A 23,702-nucleotide genomic window follows, 5' to 3' on the forward strand; every position below is an offset into this window, starting at 1 on the left:
GGAGGCAGAGGTTGCAGTGAGCCGAGATCGTGCCATTGCACTCTAGCCTGGGTGACAAGACCAAGACTCTGTCTCAAAAAAAAAAAAAAAAAAAATATCTCGAAGGTTTTACATATGGGGATACTAAAGTTCCAAGAGCAGCAGCAACAAGCCCAAGGCCACACTCAGGACAGAGCCGGGCTAGACAGATTCATTCCACTCGGAGAATTACAGGCCCCGGCTGTGTGCCCAGCTAGGCCTGAGGATGCACCTCACCCCCCAACTCCCCCCACACCTCTGCACCTCCCTTCCACCTAACCTGGACCTCTCCGTCCCGGGGCCAGCGTCTGCTCTGCGGTGCGGCATGGGCAGGCAGTGCAGAGAAGCACCAGTGTGGCCCAGGCAGGCTGCTAGCACCCTCAGGAGCCCCGGGTCACCCAGGGATGACCCTCTCTGCTGGTGCCCAGGCTCCCTGCGCTGATCCTGTCCAGAGGGAGCATGTGGCCCTGGGCATTAGATAGCAAGCCTCATGGCCCCGTGCCCTTGGCCTACCTCTAACAAGCTCTACGGGTTACAAAGCAGTTCTGGGTTTCTCATTTGACCCTCAAGAAACCTACAAATGTCAATACCTCCACTTTGCAGATGAGGAAAAGTGAGGCTCTGCAGGGTACCTTATCTAAATTATCTACAAGAGAACAGCCTCAGCGTGAGACACAGGGCCTTCCTCATCACACCAGGGACCCCCACAAGACCGTTCAGTGTGACTTAAGATGTCCTAGATTGTACAATATGAGACAGCTAAGATCAATGCAGACAGACATGCTGAAAACTGCACAAATGTTATATAAAAAGAATGCTTGCCTAGCTAGGTGGTGACACATGCATTTTTTTTTTTTTTAAGTGTAGAGAAGCCAGCGGGATGCCGCCCCAGTGCGAGATCAGATACAAACAAGAAATGAGACAGTATAGAAAAAACAGAAATTAAAGAATGCCTTTCAAGGGGCTTTACAAGCCAGGAAAGGAAGATTCTTTACATATTCACAGGCCACAGCAGCTCCTCAATAACCACAGGTCACAGGGCCCAGGGGAAGGGGCGCATACGATGGGCTAAGAAAATCCCCTCCTATGGGGGCCTTCTGAAAGGAATGAGATTGGTAAATGGGGAGGGAAAAAAAACATCCCCAGGACAGTGAAATCAGGGACCCATCAGCTAAATGACTTAGTGTGTGCCTCGGAACAGCACTGTCTAGAGAACGTGAGTGAGGCCCGACGGTGGGGCTCCTGTAAGCCAAGGGCTCCAGAGTGGCCCCCGAAACCAAGGCCCTGTCCACCTGAGTGGCACCATCTACGAAAACAGCAATTTCAGTGCATCAGGAGCACACAGAGCCTCCTGAACACAAACGATGTGGTTCCCAGAGCAGAGAATCATAGTGTCAACCTATTGAGAGCTTGTTTTTGAAGGGGAAATAACCTATGGATAACAGGAAATTCGTGGATGTAATTTCTGGAGACCTTCAAAAAGCATGTGAGAAGAATCCAGGCCAAAACTATGTAAAAGTCTGAGGGACATGAGAACTGGGAGGATGGTTCGGCCATGGAAGAGACTGGAGGGAAGCCAGGAAACCGAGGCAGGGACAGCCAGGCCTCTCTCCAGATAGAGAATGTAAACAGGGGCATCCCCGAGGAACAGGCTGGTTTTCCTTCTTCAGCAGTGACCTCGGATGGGAAGGTAAGGGAGGGAGGAGCTCCCCTGAGTGGGAGCGTGAGGCTGACACACTTCATCCAGCAGGGCCCTGAGGCCGCAGGATGGGTCAAGTCCCCGCCCACGGCATGAGCAGGTGCACAGGGTGATCTGCGGTTGGACCAGCAAGAGCGGCGGGGCAGGCGTGACGTGAAGAGATGCCCATGATGCCCCTGACCCTGACCTTGGTCCCAAGAAGGTCATCGGAGAAAGGAATGCAGGAAGTCGTAGCTGGCTGCTTGGGCGATGCATTTCTTTAAATGGAAAAGTTTTTCATTACAGAAACAAAGCAAAGAGCAGGAAGGCAGACGAGGAGAGATCCGGGTCAAGCAGAAGCAGATTTAGGAGTGAGAGGCTCCCTGAAGCTCAGAAGCTGCCCTCTAATGGCGAGGAGCCCAGAAGGCCAAGTTCAGAAGCAAATACCTGAACAGGGCAGATGAACACCAAGCCCCACGGAGCCAGGGGCTGCCATTCTGGTTCCTCTCCGACAAGGCCACAGTCCCTGAGCCCAAGCTCCAGGCCGGAGGCCTCCCGAGAGCCTCACCTGCTGCTGGCTCTGCTCTTCCAGGTTCATCTTCACCTCCAGCGACTGGCGGGCCTCCAGGAAGGCCTTGCGGTGCTTGCGGTCAGCCATGTAGTAGGACATGATGCCCACAGCGATGGCGCACAGGTAGAGAAAGACGTTGGCCAGGATCTGCACCCCAAGGAAGAAGAGAGAAAAGGCCAGGGGTGAAGGCATGTCTTCAGAAAAGGGGATGGAGGAGGTGGGGTGGGTGGTGACCAAAATCAAACTTCAAGGTGCCCAATGTCCAGGGAGGGGCCCAGCAGAGCCTTGGACCCCAGAGCCTTGGACCCCAGAGCCTCAGACACCACATGTACCATGGATGGGTGGTCCACCCAGGGGCATGGCTCAAGGCCTGAAAGGCTCAAAGGTTCCACGAGGGGCACGGTGCAGGCGTCTGAGGCTGGCTGAGGGGCTGTGGTTCCCCCTCCAGCTTCCCAACAAAGCAAGGCTGGCCAGTACCTCCAGCTGTGAGGACTGAGCAGACCCTTTGCCACCCATTCATTCCTTCATGCATTTGCTCAAGCAGCACTGTGCCGATTTGTCGGGAAGGAGGGTGCACAAATCCCAGGTCCCACTGAGCAGGACGGTGTAATCCTAAAAGCTCAGATGGTTTGGCATGCTGCAGGACCCCTGAAGAGATCCCAGGCTGATTTGGTAGTCACAATGTTTACCTTACACATGTGTCACAGGTTTCTAGTTTTCTGGGATTCACAGGTCTCCTCTCAGCTAACCCCACCTGCCAGCAGGTGAGGGGCGCCCAGTACCAATACTCAGGTCTCAAGTTATTGTGGGGGTATCCTGGGACTTGAGGTCTCCCCCACTGCCTGCGAGGTCAGTGCACTGGCTCAAAGGGCTTCTGCGGTATCAAGTGCCCATTCCCCATCCCTGGCACCCTGAAGATGCCCCAGGTGTCCCGGCCCACTTCCATAGGCTGTAGGGACTGCAGATCTGATGGTCTCCTGCTGGGGTAACCTTGGGTACAGATCTGAACATCCCAACCCTGCCTGGTGTCCAGGCCTGGCTGCTGCTACTCCAATCTTTGGCCATGACTGGGCCCCAACATGTCTGGACCAAGTGCTAATCCTTCCTACTTCTCCAACACCACTGGCCTAAGTCTTTTCAAGCAAGGCCTCTTTCCTGGTCTGGCTCCTGCAGCTTCCCTGGCGCCAGCTCCATGCCCTTCCCCCAAGGCTGTGGCCACCCTCCCAGCCCTGGTTTCCAGATGCCTTGTCTGCTAGGTGTGGTTTCTGGGAACTGAGTTTGGAGTTGAGAAATGGGATGGGAAGAGAAGCGGAAGAATTTCTCAGTTTCTGGCCCTCGGGGAGAAAAGGTTAGCCTCATAGAGTAGAATGGATTCTGGGATAGGTGAAAAAGGCAGGGAAGTCAATTTTTATTTTTAAACAAGATGGTCTAATAGACAATAAGGGAGGCTGGTTCTGACATGAATTTTCTCGGTTCTCTTGGTTATGCCATATCCCCTCTGAACTGTGTTGTGTTTCATCAGAGCTGATCAATGCTTGCCCTGAGGATCAACTACCACCACACCCAGCAGAATGTTCCTGCAGCCTCTGTGGCACTCAACAAGGGCCCACTTCATCATGAATCAGGAGGTCAGGCGAGTCTCAGTGCTGGTCAGCAAGTCACCAGGTGTAGATTCCCAAGCTCTGCTGGCGTCTGGTTCCAGCCTGTAATGACCTGTTGACCTCTTTGGTCTCAGCAGCCCCAGTCACCTACCCCGTTTGTGGGGCAAGTCTGCTGGGGCAGGACAACCCACCCCTGTCTGAGTGGTCAGTACCATATGGCCTCAGGCCACTCAGTCAACACCTGATTGGCCAAAAAGCTGCCAACATGTGTTGAAGGAGTCAAAGCAAAACCCACAGACTGTGCTGAGCTCAAGACCACCTCCACCAGCCCAGAGACCGCTTTCCTGCAGGGGCTGTGTGGCCTTGGAAGTCTGCCTGCCCTCAAGCTCACGATTCCAGAAGCCAGGAGAGCTGGGTGACAAGGTCAGGCTTCCTCACCGGGCCATACGTCAGTGCCCAGGGCGCTCCGGGTCCTGGAGGCCAAGGGGGAAGCCGCACAGGGAGGTGTAGGCCAACTGGGAATCGAGCATCTGGGCTCCAGACTGCCAGGGTCGGTGACCCCACACCAAGCACCCAGGCCCCGCGCTGCCAGTAGGTAGGCGACCCTGCACCAAGGGCCTCACACAAGGCAGGCTGCCCTGGGGCCACAACCATTTGAGTGTCACGCTGGGCTGAGGAAAGAACTCTGCACTCTGGGGTCTTCCTGCTTCCAAAGGACATGCCCCACCTGGCCATCTCATAGGGACAGACGGGACAGGCTCTATCGAGTGAGCAGTGTTGAGCTTGTGCAAGGAGTTAGTCATTTTCCCCCCAGCTGTCCACCTAAGGCCTGCTGTGCAGACCACCAGAACAACTATCTCAGAAAAACTCCACACCAATCACCAAAGATTATGACCCAAGGCTGGAAGCAGGGTCAGGCTTGGCTCATGCCTGGTGACCCTCCATGCAGGACAGTATTTATTTCACTGATCTGCAAGTTTTTAAAAATAAAATCCGCTTTTTCATTCCACTTGTAGGTACATACAATAGGGGACATAAATTCAGGGGGAACCCTGGACTCTGACCCTGCCCCTCACCAGCTGGGCAACTTTCCAGGTCCAATCGCTACTCTGAGCTCCAGTTTCATCGGTGAGCTGAGAATCAGCTTCCCTTAAAGCTCCCTCCAGCCCTGACACTGTCTGGTCTTTGTCTGCCTCTCTTCCAAGGGGAAAGAAAAGCAAGGCCAGAAGACCTGACCCACAGAGGCCCAGGCGGGAAGGAGGCTAGAGGGAAGGAGAGGCAGCCAGCTCCCAGACTGGTCAGAGAGTCAGGCTGGCTCCAGTCCCTGAGTCTCCCCCGAGTCACAGAGGCCTCCCCTTCCCAACCTGCACTCACAGTTCCCTTCTGGCTCAAGGCTTGCTGCAGGGACATGGGTCTGCAGGTCCCATCCCTGCCAGGGAACTCCCTCCTTGCCTCCCAGGGAGCTCACTGTTACTAGAAAATTCCGTGAGTGCCAGGTCTTGGGTTTCCTAGAGTACCCCAATTCTCTCAACTTGCCTCAACTGAGGAGGAGGAACCCCTGGGGTGCTGCCCCCCTGTTCTATCCCCATGGTCCCTCTCTCCCACAAAGTCATGGCTACAAGGCCTGCAAGGAGCTTGGCAACCCCCAACACCCCCCCGCCGGCCCCCCATGGGTGTAGCTGGTGGGAGGCTCAGCCACAGCCCTACAGGCCAACTCACAGCCTCCAGGGCCAGGCCACAGATCCCAGCCGGTGATGCTGCCAAGCCCAGAAAACCTCAAGCTGGAAGTAGGAGCCGGCTTTGAAAGAGAAGGGCCGGGCGCGGTGGCTCAAGCCTGTAATCCCAGCACTTTGGGAGGCCGAGACGGGCGGATCACGAGGTCAGGAGATCGAGACCATCCTGGCTAACACGGTGAAACCCCGTCTCTACTAAAAACTGCAAAAAACTAGCCGGGCCACCTCGCCACAGCACTCCAGCCTGGGTGACAGAGCGAGACTCCGTCTCAAAAAAAAAAAAAAAAAAAAAAAAAAAAAGAAAGAGAAGATTCCAGAGTGAGCTGGAGGTGCTGTGCTGGTGGTGGCAGAGGCTCCCAACACAGTCACCTGGGAAGATGGCAGCACCTCAGGGGGCTCACGTAGTGGGCGGGAGGCGAGGGCGGCACAGTCACCTGGGAAGATGGCAGCACCCTGGGGTGCTCACGCAGTGGGCGGGAGGCGAGGGTGGCAGCAGTGTTCTTGGGCGACACTGACATACAGCCTGGGCAGGGGTCCCCCTCCTGGCCTCAGTTTCCTCACCTCAGCATCTCAACATTAAGTCCTAGACACAGGCATGCACTTTGTCAGCCTCATCTCCTCTAACTTTACAACCAGTGTTGAGGCAGGTGATGTCACTCTGGTTTTACAGAGGGAATTGAGATTAAACAAGGTGTTAAAACTAGAGGGTGAGATCTCCTCCCGCATTCAAATCTCATTATTCTATGGTTCAAAACCCCTCCCTAAAGCACTCCTCAACTTATTTACATATTTCACAACCCCATCTTTTCCCAGAAAGGAGTGTAGACTTTTTTGGGGGGGGCCGGGGTGCATGTGATGCAGATAGAGACAGGGTCTCACTGTTGCCCAGGCTGCACTGCAGTGGCACAATCAGGGCTCACCACAGCCTCAAACTCCTGAGCTCAAGCGAGCCTCCCACCTCAGCCTCTTGAGTAGCTGGGATAATAGTCGCACGCCACTAGTCCCAGCTAATTTTATTCTTTGTAGAGATGGGGGTCTTGCTATATTGCCCAGGCTGGTCTTGAACTCCTGGGCTCAGGTGATCCTCCTGCCTCAGTTGCCCAAAACAATGGGACTACAGGCGTGAGCCACCACACTGGGCCTAGAGATTTTTTTAAACTGAAATGTAGGTGGTCATGAAGATACCAGCCCTACAGCACTTAGGTGTGAGCTGCACGCATTTTAAATCTGAAACAACACGTGCAGAGTTTCCATGGCTTCCACACACAGCGGTGGCCACTATCTCCAAGCGATCAAGATTCAGAAACTTCCTGCTTCATATTTATAAATGTGTATCTCACTTAGCAAAATGAATGTGCCCCTCAAAATATGTCTGTAAAAAGTAAGGAGATGGGTGGATCACGAGGTCAGGAGATCGAGACCATCCTGAGCTACACGGTGAAACCCCGTCTCTACTAAAAAATACAAAAACTAGCCGGGCGAGATGGCGGGCGCCTGTAGTCCCAGCTACTCGGGAGGCTGAGGCAGGAGAATGGCGTGAACTGTAAACCCAGGAGGCGGAGCTTGCAGTGAGCCGAGATCGCGCCACTGCACTCCAGCCTGGGCGACAGAGCTAGACTCCGTCTCCAAAAAAAAAAAAAAAAAAAAAAAAGTAAGTTTCACTCCTTCAGCTGTGGGTGGGACCCTGGGAAGGACAGTGGTGTGACACTGTCCCTGTCCCCAGGGCCAGGCAAGTGTGGCTGCAGGAAGGACTTGATGCTGGATAAGCAGGGCAGCTGCCACTCCTCTAAAACACATCCCTCAGGATCGCCTCTCATTACAGGTGAAGAACTGAAGACCCAGGAAAAAATTCTGCCTCTGGGGAAAACTTGAACCCTAGGGAGAATCTGAAATAGGTCTTTCACGTCACTGTGACACATGGCTTTCTCTGCACCAGGCCTTGAGCTCTGCTGATCTGGGATTAATTTTCCGGTGCTCCCACTCCAAGGTAAGAGTGAGAAGAGACCTTCCTTTTTTAGAGCTCTTCTCACTCCAGGGCAGCCTTCCCCATACCCACCACTTTGCAAACCCCTCACCCCATTCCACCCAATCTGGCCCACTTGGCAGGCTCCTGTCCACCTGGGAGCCCTGCAGAGACCTGCCATCTGCTCTGTCACCTGTACTGCTGCACCCAAGGCAGCCTCTCTCCTCCCCGATGTCCCCCACACATGGCCCTGCCACCATGTGCAGGAAGACAGGCACTGTCCTCACGTCTGTGTCCTCAGCCCATCCTGGCCCCATCCAGCCCTAGGAGCCCAGGAAGCCTCACACTGTTGGGCGGCACAGATGTGGGTTACGACTCTACACTCACAGACTCACCCACCCCTCCCCGCTTCAGCCTCTGGTCAGCAGGCGAGTGGAGCAGAAGCCATCAGTAAACACGACCTTCCGGCCCCAGGTCCTTCCTGGGACCCAGCTTCGCCACTTCTAGCCTTCTAGTGAGCATCCCCGACCTACCCCAATCCACCCCAGCCAGAGGAACGAGGCTCAATCACTCTCCTGAGGACAGCAGACAGGGTGCATTTTGGGAATGATCTAGAACATCAGACAGAGCGGACCAACAGGCAGGAAGAGAGGTGTGAACAGTTGGGGAGATCACATCCAATTGGGGTGATGCTGAGGACGGCTTCACGAAGACGTGAGCATTAAAGAAAGATGGGGGGGGGTGTCTCTCTGAAACACAAAGACCAGCTCAGACACCACACTGGGTGAGCGGCACACAGGAGACTCCTCCCTCTCTGGAATCATGAAGAACAACTTATTCCCAGGGCTCCCGCTCAGGGTTCTGCACACACAGGCACCATCTGACCACCAGACAGAGGGAAGAGGCTCCTTGGCTTGGGGCGAGAGAGCTGGCACTCAAACCCTTGCTTCTGGGCCCAGGGGCGAGAGCTATACGCGGCAGCTGTGGCTGCACTGCCCAGCCCTGGGTCCTGGGATGACTCACCAAACCCTTGAGGTTGAGAAGCCTGCTCTAGACATGACCAAAGTCGCCTCTTCTTGCCCCGTGACCCCTTTAGACTGCACAGCACCATCAGGCTCTGTGGTGACAGGTGCGCAGCCACGGGGGTCTCTATTTGTAGATCTTTTTACAAGTTTCCTTAATCCTAAAGTTTTCCTGGAAATAACTACTTATTTCCAAAGAATTGTTCCGCTTTTTAAAAATATACATTTTAAAAATAATAAAATGCATCTCCCAAATCGATAAACACTCAGACTAAAGCATCGTCTAACCCATGACAGCCTGACAAAGTGTGTCTAATATCCTGGCTCAGAATGCAACCACGAGAACATTCCTTTACAAAATCCTCCCTCCTGGAAGTTTACGCATTGCGAGATCCTGCACGTTTGCTAACAACCCGTAGGGAAATAGCGCTGCGCTAAGTGGGACTGTCGAGTGGAAATCACTCCATTGGAGGCGGTTTGGTGGCTCTCTTGCCCAAACCAATCTCTTCCTATAAGCTCATTCTAGCCTGAAGATTCCAGAACACTCTGGAACTGTGGAGAAGAAGCTGAGCGAGAGAAAGCTGCTCAGGGTGCAGTGCCTGTGTTGCCCACAGAGCCCTATGACGTTCTACGGCTGGAGGCCAGCCGCACGGGAGCCTCGTCATTCAAACTCAGATGCTTTGGGAAAAAGTCTCCTAGCAACCATGGGGCAGGAAGAAGGAGGGGAGGTGGTCCTCCAAAGACAACCAGCCTTCTCCCACCCAAGGAGGCCCAGCCAGAGCCCGTGAGGCCGCCACAGCACAGATGGGTCCCACCTCTGGGGCCACTCTCGCTGCAGACCCCTGTAGAGGCTGCTGCAGTGGCTCCTTAAGTCCCTATGAAATGTCCCCACCCCTCAGAGGCCTTCCCAGCCCACCCCTACTCACTCTCAAGTCCTGCTTTGAGGCCCAGCACTGAATGTTCTGCACTCGCCCTTTTCTGTCCTTACTCCTTCGCCTCGTCGACTGGAAAGCAAGCTCCAGGCAGCTGGGACACAGGTTGTTTCCCTGCTGGCTCCCCAGCACCCAGGACTGTGGCCCACAAGAAGTCGCAGGCGACAACTGGTAGATGGAGGGGCAGGAAGAGGTCAGGCCTCGAGGTCACATAGACCTGCCCACAGGCTGTGTGCCCTGGAGCAAGTTGCCTGGCCTCTCTGACTTGGCTCCTCGCCCTTGCAGTAACCCCGCAGGCTGTTCCGCTAAGACAGAAAGACTGCACGCACCTCACACAGGGCTTGGCACAAAATACACTTCCATGACTTTTTCTTTGCTTCCTCAGAAGGCAAATTAGTGCCTAATAATAATACTTTGAGGACGTTTTACAAGAGCCTTCATGTTCATCATCCTATTTGTTTCTCACAACAAAAGGACAGTTTCCTTATTCTCGTTTTGCAAAAGAGACTTAAAGCCAGAGAAATAAGCTTTTAAGTCCCCAGTCTCCCAGCAGCGCTGAGACCAAAACCCAGACCTCCTTCCCCCCAGGGGCCAGGGCTCCCCTCCCTCATTACTATCTCCTTAGCTGAACTGTGATGGGTGTCTGCCAAGGCGGGGCTACAGCCAGGGCACAGGGGGCTCCCCAAGAGCTAAGGATCCAGTCAGGACCTGGAACATCTGGGCAGGTGGGAAGGAGGAGGCATAAGGACTGCAGACAGTGGGTGACTCTCCCATGCTGCCTTGGGCAAATTCTAAGCATGGCTGCACCAAGAGAGATTCTGGGCTCTCCAATAAACACAACCTTAATCAACACAACACAAGGCTCAAGCCTGAGGCGCTGCTGCCATGCCCTTCCAAGCTGTGTATCTGCCAAGTTTCTACCATGTGCCTCAAAACAAAGGGGCCTCCAGAAGTTTTCTGCTTATAACTTGTGCATACCTTTGGTTAAGAGATGCTCAATGTCTACCCTCTTCCAAAACAAAGAAGGATTCCAGAATAGGCATCTAGCCAACCTAAAGTGTCATGCAAGGTCCCTCATGATCTGCCAGGCAGCCAGAACAGCTTCTCAGGTTGCGCACAGCCAGGGGCACCACTACAGAGACTTGTCATGATGGCTTCCCTGTAGACACGGAACATGGCGGCCCTGGCCCCAGGTGCTATGGTCTTGACTCTGGTTGCTCCTCCACGGGCTCCCCTCCCTCCAATCACAATGGGCCTCTCTCCGGTCCTCCCTACAAGATGTGCTATTTCAGGGATCCAAGGCTCCAAACAAAACAGCCTGCCCCTGCTGCCTGTGGAGGTCCACATGTTATGACGAGTCTGTGACCTTACCCTTATCAAGCACTTAGCAGAAATAATAATTCAAATGTAAGAGTATCAGAGCTCAGAAGAGAATAAAAATGCTAGAAAGTGACTAGGTAGCTGCTTTAGATGAGGTCTGAGGAAGACAACTGGCCCTAGTTCTTCACTTCCCTGCAGAAGCATCATACAGCCACATCCTTGCAGAGTATAAGTCTCCTTCTGGCTGGGCACGGTGGCTCACGCCTGTAATCCCAGCACTTTGGAAGGCCAAGGCAGGTGGATCACATGAGGTCAGGAGTTCGAGACCAGCCTGGCCAACATGGTGAAACCCATCTCTACTAAAAGTACAAAAATTAGCTGGGTGTGGTGGCAGGCACCTGTAATCCCAGCTACTCGGGAGGTTGAGGCAGGAGAATCACTTGAACCCAGGAGGTGGAGGTTGCAGTGAGCCAGGATAGCGCCACTGCACTGCAGCCTGGGTGACAGAGCGAGACTTCGTCTCAAGAAAAAAAAAAAAAAAGAAAAAGAAGAGTCTCCTTCCCTCCTGCTGGCTTTGACCATGTGATTTGCTTTGACCAAAAAGATGTCAGCATCTATAACAGCAGCAGATTCTGAAATGCATGTGAGGGCTGGCGTTTCCTCTTGTGCTTCTGCCGTCACCAGAACACCACACACCAAGAACCTCGCTGATAACAACAGAACAAGAAACTGATGCAGCAGAACTGATCCCAAGCTGCAGCTTAGAGTCAAAGCCATCTGAGCCCAGCCCGGAGCAGCCCCACCCCAGCCGACCCACAGATGTGCAAGTGAGGAATTGGCAAGAGCCACCGAGTTCTGGGCTGTTATGCAGCATTAGGTGAAAATAGCTAACACCGACGTTAGGACAGGTCTCCCAGAAGTAGTGTCATTTCAACTGAGAAGTGAATGCCAAGCAAGACCCAGCCATGGGAGAGGCTGGAAGGAAAGGCATTCTCGGTGCAAGGAAGACCCCTACAGCACGAGGCACAGCCTTCCCTCAGTGCAGCTCCCGATGCATCTGTGTGTGTATCTCCCAAGAGGTTACGGTAAGTACCTGAGGCCAGGTGCGTCACTTACATTGTAGCCCCAGGGCCTTGCAAAGCTATTGGGACACAGCAAATGTGAGCTGTGTGAACAGCTACAGTGGTAAAAAGAAGTTGAAACAACAGTTCATTCTCCTGAAGTGTTCCCCCTTGATAAGGAAGCCAAAATGAAGATAAACATAGAGAAGTGGTTCTCAGCCACAGGTGATCCGCCCACCACCAAGGCCATTCCGCAGTGTGTCTGGAGACGTTTTTGACAGTCACGATTAGGAGGGCGGGTGTTACTGGCCTCTAGTGGGTAGAGGCCAGGGATGCTGCTGAACATCCTGCACTGCACAGGGCAGCCCCTACCACAAAAACTATCCAGCCCCAAATGCCAGTGGAGTCAACGCTGAGAAACCCTGGCCTGGAACAACGCCTTCTTCCTTTTTGATTCCCAAGTGTTCACAACGAACTTTTTCTTAACCTTTTCTACTGGAGAACAATGAACTCTGAAGCAATGGTGTGAACAAGTAGATTTATTTTTATGTCAATTGTAGAGTTTGTGGGCTAAGAGGAGAATGCTCCTGATACTTACTGAATGTAAAGACACAGCACCCTGATCAGTGCACCCACCCAGAAGGCCCATGTTTCAGGGGTGTCGATAGTCAAAGCCAGAGAAGGCCATCTGGTCAACCTCCCCATTTCCATGCAGGAATGGACAGCTCAGAGGTAGCCATCTTATCCTAACCCAGGGATTACTCACTTGGACTGGGCTTTGGAGGAGCTGGTGAGCCTCTAACAGTAGGGGAGAAATCACACTTTGCCTGTCTCTGGGAAGCAAGTCCATTGCTCTTGTCAGATTCTCCTAAGGAGCTGTTACCCCAGATGACTGAGAACCACAAAACTCCTCAAAAGCTCCCACTCCTCTTGCTGCTTCACTAGACACACATCTACTCACAGCATTTCCTGTCTTCTCTTATTGATGTGACCTCATTATTTAGTCACCTTGGTCACTTTCTCCAGGCCAAATAATCCCAATGCTATTTAAAGAAGCCCATTTTAACGCCAAATCATGTCTGGTCTCAGGTCTTTTTAAAAAGGTCAATTCAACCCTATTGAGTACTCCGGTGAGTGGCGTAGCAGACCCCATACTGGGCCCTGAAGATTATAAAATTACCTCAAGGAGCTGACTCTGCTGGCAGTAAAGAAGCTAGCAGTGGCCTGGTGCAGCGGCTCATGCCTGTAATCCCAGCACTTTGGGAGGCTGAGGCAGGTGGATCACTTGAGGTCAGGAGTTTGAGACCAGCCTGGGCAACTTGGTGAAACCCCGTCTCTACTAATACAAAAATTAGCCGGGTATACAGTGGCACACACCTGTAGTCCCAGTTATTCGGGAGGCTGAGGCACAACTGCTTGAGCCCGGGAGGCAGAGGTTGCAGTGAGCCAAGATCACACCACTGTACTCCAATTAGCCTGGGTGATGGAGTGAGACTCTGTCTCAAAAAAAAAAAGGGCCGGGCGCAGCGGCTCAAGCCTGTAATTTTGGGAGGCAGAGGCGGGCAGACCACGAGGTCAGGAATTCAAGACCAGCCTGGCCAACACAGTGAAACCCCATCTCTACTAAAAATAAAAAATTAGCTGGGCATGGTGGCAGGCACCTGTAGTCCCAGTTACTTGGGAGGCTGAGGCAGGAGAATCACTTGAACCCAGGAGTCAGAGGTTGCAGTGAGCTGAGATCTCACCACTGCCCTCCAGCCTGGACCTGGACAACACAAAGAGACTCTTAAAAAAAAAACAAAAAAACTAGCAGTGAACAGAGGATGAGCAGCTTGATTCTGGGGAGAGGGGAGAAGTCAGCAAAGGCCCCCACGAGGGAGGAAAGCTTGGGCCGGCCACACTCAGCTGCAGTTTTCACACGTTCTGAAAACACAGAACTTTCACATATATTTGAACATAAAGATTCTGGATGATAAAGAAAATTCAAACCAAATTCTAACTGACGGCCAATACTAAGTGAGGCAGGAATGAAAGGGCTCCGTGCTTTTGCTCAAGCTTCCTTACCTATAAGCAGTATTGGGTACATTTATTACACAGATCCTGACTTTCTGGAACTAACTTCAGGGGAACTGGAAGACAAATGTACCAGCTCGGAGGAAGACAAATGTATCATCTGGAGACAGAGGATATTTAGGAATCCAGATAGATTATCACATAAACTTAAAATGTAGAAACTTGACGGGAACAGATCACTGATGACACAAAAACACCAAGCCCTTATTCTCGTGTTTGTGCCCATGGAACACAGCAAACTCTTTGGATTCTAAAACTCCCTACCTTTCAATTCAGAAAAGGACAGTTTGAGAGTAAAACTTTTTGCACACCCTCTGCAGCAAAAACCTCATCATCTGCTCTCCTGAATCACAGCTTTCTCCTTGGGGATTTGATACATTTTTTTTCTCCTCTTTAGCCCTTCTAGGGGTTTCTCAGCAATTCCCTCTTCCCTACAGCCTCTCACTGCCTTCCCAGGGACATTCAGCACTTTTTTTTTTTTTTTTTTTTTCCAGTCACTGGTTCTGATGCAACCCTTCCGCACTGTTCCCGAGTTGCTATTTTTCTAGTTCAGTGTTTCTGGGCCAGGTGCACCAGCATCCCAAGGGGAACTGGTTAAAATGGGAGATTCCAGGGTCCTAGCCCACAGAATCGCCGGCATCTGCATCTGTGCCCTCCTCCAGGTGATTCTCTTCTATGGAATCACTGTTCAAAGTGGAGTAGTAGATGTGAAAATAAGGCAAAGAGCTTCCAGCCTTCCTGGGTCTTTAAACCAAACTCTCACGGTGCTGCCTTAGGCCATCTTCCTATGCCTAACCCCTATTTTTCTTCTACGCATTTATTGTCATTTTCTAATCTTTTTTTTTTTTTTTTTGAGACGGAGTCGCCCAGGCTGAAGTGCAGTGGTGTAATCTCAGCTCACTGCAACCTCTGCCTCCCAGGTTCAACTGATTCTTCTGCCTCAGCCTCCCAGGTATCTGGGATTTACAGGTGCCTGCCACCATGCCTGGCTAATTTTTGTATTTTTAGTAGAGACAGGGTTTTGCCATGTTGGCCAGGCTGGTCTTGAACTCCCGACCTCAAGTGATCTACCCCCCTCAGCCTCCCAAAGTGCTGGGATTACAGGTGTGAGCCACCGCGCCCGGCCCTCATTTTCTAACAGTCTTCTGTTCCCTGGTTCATTCTCACCCTGAGTTCGGTACCTTCTTACCATCCTTTTCCCTTCTGACCGGCATTTCTCTCACACGTTCAAAGCTCCATCCACAGCGGTGCTTTCCACCTGTTGATGCTGCTTCATGTCTCCTGCGTTTAATTCAGTTTCCTGGTTTTCAATTCAGATTTAAAGTCCAAGTTTCCTTCTTCTTGTCCTGAGGGACTCTGGTCTGGAAGGACTATGGCAGGTCATGGACCAGGCCTCTCCATGCACTCTCTTAATCACATGACAGACTTCCAAATTCCAAAATTCAAGTTCAAGGTCCTGGTGAACTAGCACCTCTCCTAAACTCCAGTTCCTCAGCCTCCACTGTCTTGATGAGCACCACCTGCAGGTGCTCCCTTCCCCCTCACTCAGCAGATCCCAACTTCAGCTGTGCCTTAGAATCACCTGGGGAGTTACACCAGGCGGTATCCACAAAAGTGGAACCAGAGGCCCAGACACTGGGATTGCTGAAAATCTTCCAGGAGACCTTACGGTGTGACCAGGAGTGGAAAACGCTACAGTCAGTGCGAACACCCAAGCTTGTCACAGTCTCGCCTAACCAGCCCTGATCCACAGGTCCCACTTCTGCCAACGCTGCACCCCAGCTAGGAACACAGCACCCAACATGGCGCAGGTCCTCAGTAACATTGGCTGAACACCTGAACCAGCACCAGCCTGCTCTGTCTCACTGAGCTCCTTTCTGTGCCTCCAGCAGGTCCTTCATCCCAGCTGGTCTTTCCAGGGAAAAGCCTCTGGGTCTCCTTTTTCCTCACTCTTGCTGGCACCACCTGGCTCACACCCTCACCTCCCACAGGGCTGGGGATGGACTCATCTCCCTGGTCCTGCCAATCCACCCCGGAACACATTAATCTTCCAAAATAATATTTTTGCAAGTACCACCTTCTGCTCAAAACACCTCAATAGCTGCCAATTGTCCAAGAGTTCAAAATCTTCATTCTGGGTCCTGTATACTCTGGGCTTTATCATGAACTTGGTTCTAAACCCCACCCCCCACCCCAGCCCCGCCCCACAGCTGCCTGAGGTAAACCAACTGCTTTAGCCAAACTGACGTCCTCGGCATGTCCCCAACTGGCCTCCCGACCTCAGCACATGCTGCAGCCCATATTTTGAGAGCTCTTAAACTTCCCCATGAAAGTGCCTGGGGAGGAAGCTTCTCATTGTACTTGCTAATATATGTGGATCCTGCATTCTAGTCAATAAAATCCATGTTTGTATTAGTATTTTTAAGTGTTTAAAAATATTTGCCAAACAGATGTGTCCATCTGTTTCAGTGTAAGCGCCACTAGGGCAGAGACAACATCTGTCCCAGTCCCCACTGTGTTCCCAGCACTCAGTAGCACCCGGCAGGCCGACTGCCGGGTGAAGGAATGAATACATGGAGGACGGAGGAAGAAACGAAATGCCAGCTCCACGGTCATCCTATAGCTTCACATGCGCCGAGCAAACACAACCCCGCTTCCCCCAGTGTGGGAAGCGCACACTCAGAACACCCCTCCCCACCTGGCCACCTTCAGCCTCCCCCTCAAAATCTAGCTGCTCCATCAAGCCCACCTGAGCCTCCTTTCTCTACATCGTGTTTAGCAAACACGCCTCACCTCCACCTGGACCTTGCAAAGGGCCAGGTGGGGAGATAAACCTCCCGAAGATCTTCCCACAAGACCTGGGTACAGAACCCAGTCACCTCACTCTGCTCTCCTGCTCCGCCTTGACACAGAAATCCCGAAGCTCAGGGTCATGACCACCAGGAGTGAAGGGAGAAGACCCCTGCCCCGAGATGGGTGTGAGCCATGCTGCCAGGCCAGTCCTCGTCACTCATCATCCAGCTCCCAGCAGCACAAAGGCTCTACTCTCCTTAGAAACCGGAGCTGGTTCCGGGCGAAGCCCCCAGACTCACTGCTCTCACTCACTTGGATGAGCCTGCCCTGGGGAGGGGAAGGGGGAAGCCCAGCTGGCAAGGCGGCTGCCATGTGCCCTGAGTGGGTGAGGTAAGCTGCTGCACAGGGCAAGCCGGTCCCTGGGGCTCTGCTAGACGGACACTGGGCCTGGCTGGCACAAAGGGGTGCACATCACCAACCCGACAGTTCCCCACAAGTGACACCCCATGGCTCACTCTTGGTCTTAACTTCTCCCGAGCAGCCCCAGCTTTCTTCCTATATTAGTCTGTTTTCATGCTGCTGTAAAGAACTGCCTGTGACTGGGTAACTTATAAAGAAAAGAGGTTTAACTGACCTACAGTTCAGCATGGCTGGGAAGGCCTCAGGAAATTTACAATCATGGCGAAAGGGTCACAAAACACCTCCTTCACAAGGCAGCAGGACGACGTGCCAAGCCAAGTGGGAAGAGCCGCTTATAAAACCATCGGCTCTCGTAAGAACTCACTCACTATCACGAGAACAGCATGGGGGAAACCACGCCATGATTCAACTACCTCCACCTGGTCTCTCCCTTGACACGTAGGGATGATGGGGATTACAATTCAAGATGAGATTTCCGTGGGCACACAAAGCCTAACTGTATCACTTACTCTCTCTAGCCCTCCACCTGTGAGCTCCACGGCTCCTTTCCCTCGGAGACCAGGCCAGTCACTGCACCTGCGGGGATTTTCACAGCCTGGGAACACTCGGGGCTGCCAAGAGGTTGAAAACCAGGCCCAGAGTCCCGAGGGGTTCACCGGCATCACGCAGCTATGGCCGTGATGGCTCCTGAGGGTGCTCGGTTCCCCCGGCATCTGGCTCCGTGGGCCCCCATGACCACATGTCCCAGCCCACTCCCCCGCTCCACACACGCACGCCTCCTCTCGGTGAGGCCAACACTCGGGGCAGGAAAGCACGGCGGTGAGGAACGCAGCTCCAAACTCGGCTGGAGTGGAATTTCCATCTCCATCATGGGCCTGGGCCTTGGAAGTTGCCATACTTTAAGCTCACTCCCTCCCCTGCGAAATGCAAATAACCACAGACCCATCTCAGGGTGGGTTGGAGAATCCTCTACGATGTGCGTAAAGAGCCCAGCATCAGAGTGTGCGAGATACATGAAACGTCTAAGTGTTACCTATTATTATTAGGCATATTATAAGTTCCCAAGGTTACTCCTGAACTGTATTCCCAATTCTCCAGCTTTCCGAGTCTGCTTGAGTGAGTCAAGGTCATTTTCATCACCTGGGAAGGCAATGTATGTCAATGGTTCCCAAATTTGGCTGTGCTGACATTCTAAGGCTCCAGCCTCAAACACTGCCTTGTACACAGTAGGTCCTCTGTATCCACAGATTCAACAAAACTCAAATTTGATCACAAACATTCAAGCACATTCAGAACATCAAGAACATTCAAACCACAACAGCTCTCAAGTGCGTTCCCATCCCCTGGTCCTCCCCCATTGCCTATCCAGCCTCTGAGGTGGAATGCTGACTGCATCACTGTGCACTGGCTGGATTTCGAGCCCTGCAGTGTAGCTCCACATCCTGGCCCCGGGACCCTGCCACGCGGCTGGACGGCTCAGCTCCCGTCCCATCCCTTTCCACATCTCATACCGGGAAGACCCTCACAGCAGTGCCAGCAGCTGCTAGAGCCACCTGCCCGTGCTGAACTGACCGACTACCTCCCAGCCCATAGTGGCTGCCTGTGTCTAGGGACACCAATTAACCTTCATGCCATTAGTCAACAAGTCCTCCTCCAGCCCCTACAACAGGAGGGAGTACAATGCCGTGGAATGAGCACTGGCTTTGAAGCCAAAGTATCTCCTGTTCTATCACTCCTTGGAAAGTCCCTTAAAACCTCCCTCTGCAACCTTCTCACATGGAAAATTGCCTTACATGGCAAATAGTATTTCCTGGCTCATATGCATATATGTATTTTTTTTTTTAACCAAAACAGTGGAAAAGGCCTGACGTGGTGGCTCACACCTGTAATCCCAGCACTTTGGGAGGTCAAGGGGGCGTAGATCACCTGAGGTCAAGAGTTCAAGACCAGCCTGACCGATATGATGAGACCCCCGTCTCTACTGAAAGTACAAAAATTAGCCGGGCGTGGTGGCATGCATCTATAGTCCCAGCTACTCGGGAGGCTGAGACAGGAGAATTGCTTGAACTCTGGAGGCAGAGGTTGCAGTGAACTGAGGTCACACCACTGCACTCCAGCATGGGCGACACAGCGAGACTCTATCTCAAAAACAAAAACAGTGGAAAGGCTGCAGAAAACTCAACTGTTTTTATTTCATTTATTGATACATGCACTTTCTATTAACACTATCTTCAGCTTATAATGAGTAAGGAAGGACTGAAAGCTATTGGGGTGTGTCCTACATCCCCTTTTATTTCTGTCATTAATTTCAGCATTAAATGGTTGGCCAATACAGGGAAGCAGCATGGGATGTTCACGTTTCTGAGAATGTCACTGATTTCTTTCTGTATTTGAAGCAAGTTCTAGTTTGAACAGAAAGCACGAAATCTCAGAGCCGCCAGCACCTCCACTTACTCAGCTGTGAACGCAACATGTTATTTTGTCTTGTTTGCGTCTTGCTTAACTCCCAGACATTGTGAATTCACCAGAACTCCATGTTGCTGGGGCATCGCACACAAATATGCAAATGGGACAACCACAAATGGCAGGCACTCATACTGTATGTATTTCTTCAGCACATATGCATGTTCCATTGTCTCAGCAGGCTTCAGTTGCAAAACACATAAGTTCAAAAGTAAAATTGTTGGCCAGGCACGGTGGCTCACGCCTGTAATCCCAGCACTTTGGGAGGCTGAGGTGAATGGGCCACTTGAGGTCAGGAGTTTGAGACCAGCCTGGCCAACGTGGTGAAACCCCATCTCTACCAAAAATACAAAATTAGCCAGGCACGATGGCGCATGCCTGTAATCCCAGCTACTTGGGAGGCTAAGGCAGGAGAATCGCTTGAACCCAGGAGGCGAAGGTTGCAGTGAGCCGAGGTCGCGCCATTGCACTCTAGCCTGGGCAGCAAGAGCGAAATTCCATCTCAAAAATAAATAAATAAATAAATAAATAAATAAATAAATAAATAAATAAATAAATAAAATTGTTAAGAATTTCCAGACTGCACAAGTCATGTGCTCATAAAGCCAACCTTGGTTAAAAAGGGAACATTCAGACTTTCTCTATTAAATACGATGTAGGTTTTGCAAAGATGCCTTTTTTCAGGTTGAAGAAATTATCTCCTTTTCCTAGTTTGCTAAGAGGTATTATCTGAATGGAGGTTGAATTTTGTCAAATGCTTTTTTCTGCATTTGACAAAATTGAGATGATCTTATGGGTTTTCCTTTTCAGTAGGACAATGTTAAATTGCAACAATTTTAAGGTGTTAAAACCACCCTGCCTTTCTGTGCAAATCCCTGCTTGGTCATTACGTATCATTCTTTTTATGTATTTCCAGGTTTTCTTTGCTAATATTCTGTTAAAGATTTTTGCTTACATGTGCATGAGGGATATTCATCTGCAGTTTTTGTTTTGTAGTGTCTTTGTCTGGTTTGGATATCAGGGCAATACTGAATTCATAAAATAAGCTGGAAAACGTTCCCTCCTCTTCTACTTTCTGATGAAGTTTATGTCGTATTGGTATTGTTTCATTTTTAAATGTCTGATGAAATTCAGCACTGAAGCCATCTGAGGCTGGAGTTTCCTTTGTAGAAGGTTTTAAACCAAAATTCAGTTTCTACGATGGATATGGGGCTATTCAACATTGATAGTTTCTGCCTCTCAAGTAATTTGTCCAATTTATCTAAGTCGTTCAATGTTTTGGCACACAGTTGTTTATGACATCATCTTATGACTCTCTGAGTGTCTGTAGGATCTGTATTCATGCTCACCTGCATCCCGGTACTGGTCATTTGTGTCCTCCCTCATTTTCCCACTCATCTAGCTGGAGGATTATCTATTTTATTGACCTTTTCAAATAACCAGCTTTGGAGTCACTGATTTGTAATGTTTGCCCACTAATTTTTTTTTTCTGCTTCTTTCTCTGGATTTAGTTTTTCTACTTAAATCTAAAGGTTTAAGCTTCTAAGGTAGAAGCTTCAATCACAGACTTTAGACCTTTCTTCTTCTCTCTCTCTCTCTTTTTTTTTTTTTTTAGATAGAGTCTGCTCTGTCCTCCAGGCTGGAGTGCAGTGGTGCGATCTCAGCTCACTGCAACCTCCACCTCCCAGGTTCAAGCAATTCTCATGCCTCAGCCTCCCAAGTAGGTGGGATTACAGGTGTGCCACCATACCCAGCATTTTTTTCATATTTTAGTAGAGACGGGGTTTCGCCATGTTGGCCAGACTGGTCTCGATCTCCTGACCTCAAGGATCCACCTGCCTCAGACCCCCAAAGTGCTGTGATTACAGGCATGAGTCACAATGCCCAGCCTAGACCTTTTTTATAATTGATACAGTAGTCTCCCCTTATCTGCTGCTTCACTTTTTGCAGTTTCAGCTACTTGAGGTCAACCACAGTCCAAAAACATTAAATGAAAAATTTCAGAATAATTCATAAGTTTTAAATTGAGTAGTGTGATGAACGCTAGCACAATTTCGCTCTGTCCCACTAGAGATGTGAGTCATCCCTTTGTCCAACATATCCCCACTATCCATGCTACCCACCTGTGAGTCACTTGGTAGCTGTCTCGGTTATGAGATTGACTGACAAGGTACTGCAGTGCTTCTGTTCAAGTAGTCCTTATTTTACTTTATAATGGCACCAAAGTATAAAAGTAGTGATGCTAGCAATTCAGATATGCCAAAGAGAAGCCATAAAGTGTTTCCTTTAAATGAAAAGGTAAAATTTCTCAACCAAAGGAAAGAAAAAAAAGATCATATGTTGAGGTCGCGAAGATCTAGGGTAACAGCAAATCTTCTACATGTGAACTTGTGAAGAAGGAAAGATAAATTTGTGTGAGTTTTGCTGTTGCACTTCAAACTGCAAAAGTAACGGCTACAGTGTGTAGTAAAGGGCTTAGTTAAGATGGAAAAGGTAGGCCAGGCGCAGTGGCTCACGCCTGTAATCCCAGCACTTTAGAAGGCCGAGGTGGGCAGATTACGAGGTCAGGAGATCGAGACCATCCTGGCTAACACAGTGAAACCCCGTCTCTACTAAAGAACACAAAAAATTAGCCAGGTGTAGTGGCGAGCACCTATAGTCCCAGCTACTCAGGAGGCTGAGGCAGGAGAATGGCGTGAACCCAGGAGGTGGAGGTTGCAGTGAGCCGAGATTGCGCCACTGCACTCCAGCCTGGGTGACAGAGCAAGACTCCGTCTCAAAAAAAAAAAAAAAAAAGATGGAAAAGGTATTAAGTTTGTGGGTGGAAGACACAAACAGAAAATGTGTACCAACTGTTACAACTGTTCTATTTTATTACCAGTTGTTGTTCATCTCTTACTGCGCCTAATTTATAAATTAAACTTTATCACAGATATGTACATATAGGAAAAATATGGCATATATAGGGTTCAGAACTACTAACAGTTTTAGGCGTCCACTGGGGGGTCCTGGAACATAGCCCCCACGAATAAGGGGCAACTACTATATAAGCATTTATTGCTATAAGTTATCCTCAAAGCACTGCTTTGTCTGCATCTGCTAATTTCAGCATGTTGTTTTCATTTTCATTTAATTCAATATATTCTCTAAGATCTCTTGTGATTTTTTTCCTTTCTTTAGGCATGTGTTTCCAAATATTTTGGGATTTTTCAAGATATATTCTGTTACTTCTAATTCCATCCACTTTTGTCAGAGAACATACTTTATATGAGTTCAATCTTTTTAAGTGTATTGAGTCTTGTTTTGTAACAGGTTGTGTGTCTTTGAGAACATTTCAGTGCACTTGAGAAGAATGTATGTTCTCTAGTTCTTGGGTGCAGGGTTCTATAAATATTCCTTCGGTACAGCTGGCTGCTCAGATTGTTCAAGTGTTCTATATAGGTTTTTTTTTTTTTTTGGTCTAATTTGTTCTACCAATAACTGAGAGAGGAGTGTTAAAATCTCCAAATATAATTATATTTGGTATATTCCTCTTTTTAGTTTCATCAGTTTTTCCTTCATGTATTTTGAAGCTTTGTCATTAGGTGCATACATATTTAGGATTATGATGTCTTTTGATGAACTGATTCCTTTATCATTATGAAATGTCCCTCACTATCTCTGATAATATTTCTTGTTCCAAAGTATATATTGTCTGGTACTTACAGCCACACTATCTTTATTTATTTATTTATTTTTTAGTAGAGATGGGGTTTCGCCATGCTGGCCAGGCTGGTCTGGAACTCCTGGCCTCAACTGATCCATCCACCTTGGCCTCCCAAAGTGCTGGGATTTCAAGGGTGAGCCATCATGCCCGGCCCATCTTTCTTTTAATTAGTGTTTGCACAAAATGTCTTTTTCTATCCTCTTACTTTTAATCTATGTGTCTTTTTTTTTTTTTTTTTTTTATTATTTTTTGATAGATAGAGTCTGCTCTGTCCTCCAGGCTGGAGTGCAGTGGTGCGATCTCAGCTCACTGCAACCTCCACCTCCCAGGTTCAAGCAATTCTCATGC

At 50.3% G+C, this 23,702-nt stretch overlaps 1 protein-coding gene across 1 annotated transcript in view; it reads right to left on the reverse strand.

The window, feature by feature from the left end:
• ADCY3 (adenylate cyclase 3) overlaps window positions 1–23,702 on the reverse strand; it is a 105,378-nt gene that overhangs the window by 51,946 nt on the left and 29,730 nt on the right. The window contains exon 3 of the mRNA XM_011950995.1: window positions 2,265–2,414. Within this exon, the coding sequence (XP_011806385.1) occupies window positions 2,265–2,414 (150 nt within the window). The remainder of the gene's footprint in view (window positions 1–2,264; window positions 2,415–23,702) is intronic.

Source organism: Colobus angolensis, unplaced genomic scaffold (assembly GCF_000951035.1).
Source record: "Colobus angolensis palliatus isolate OR3802 unplaced genomic scaffold, Cang.pa_1.0 Scaffold109, whole genome shotgun sequence".
NCBI lineage: Eukaryota > Metazoa > Chordata > Mammalia > Primates > Cercopithecidae > Colobus > Colobus angolensis.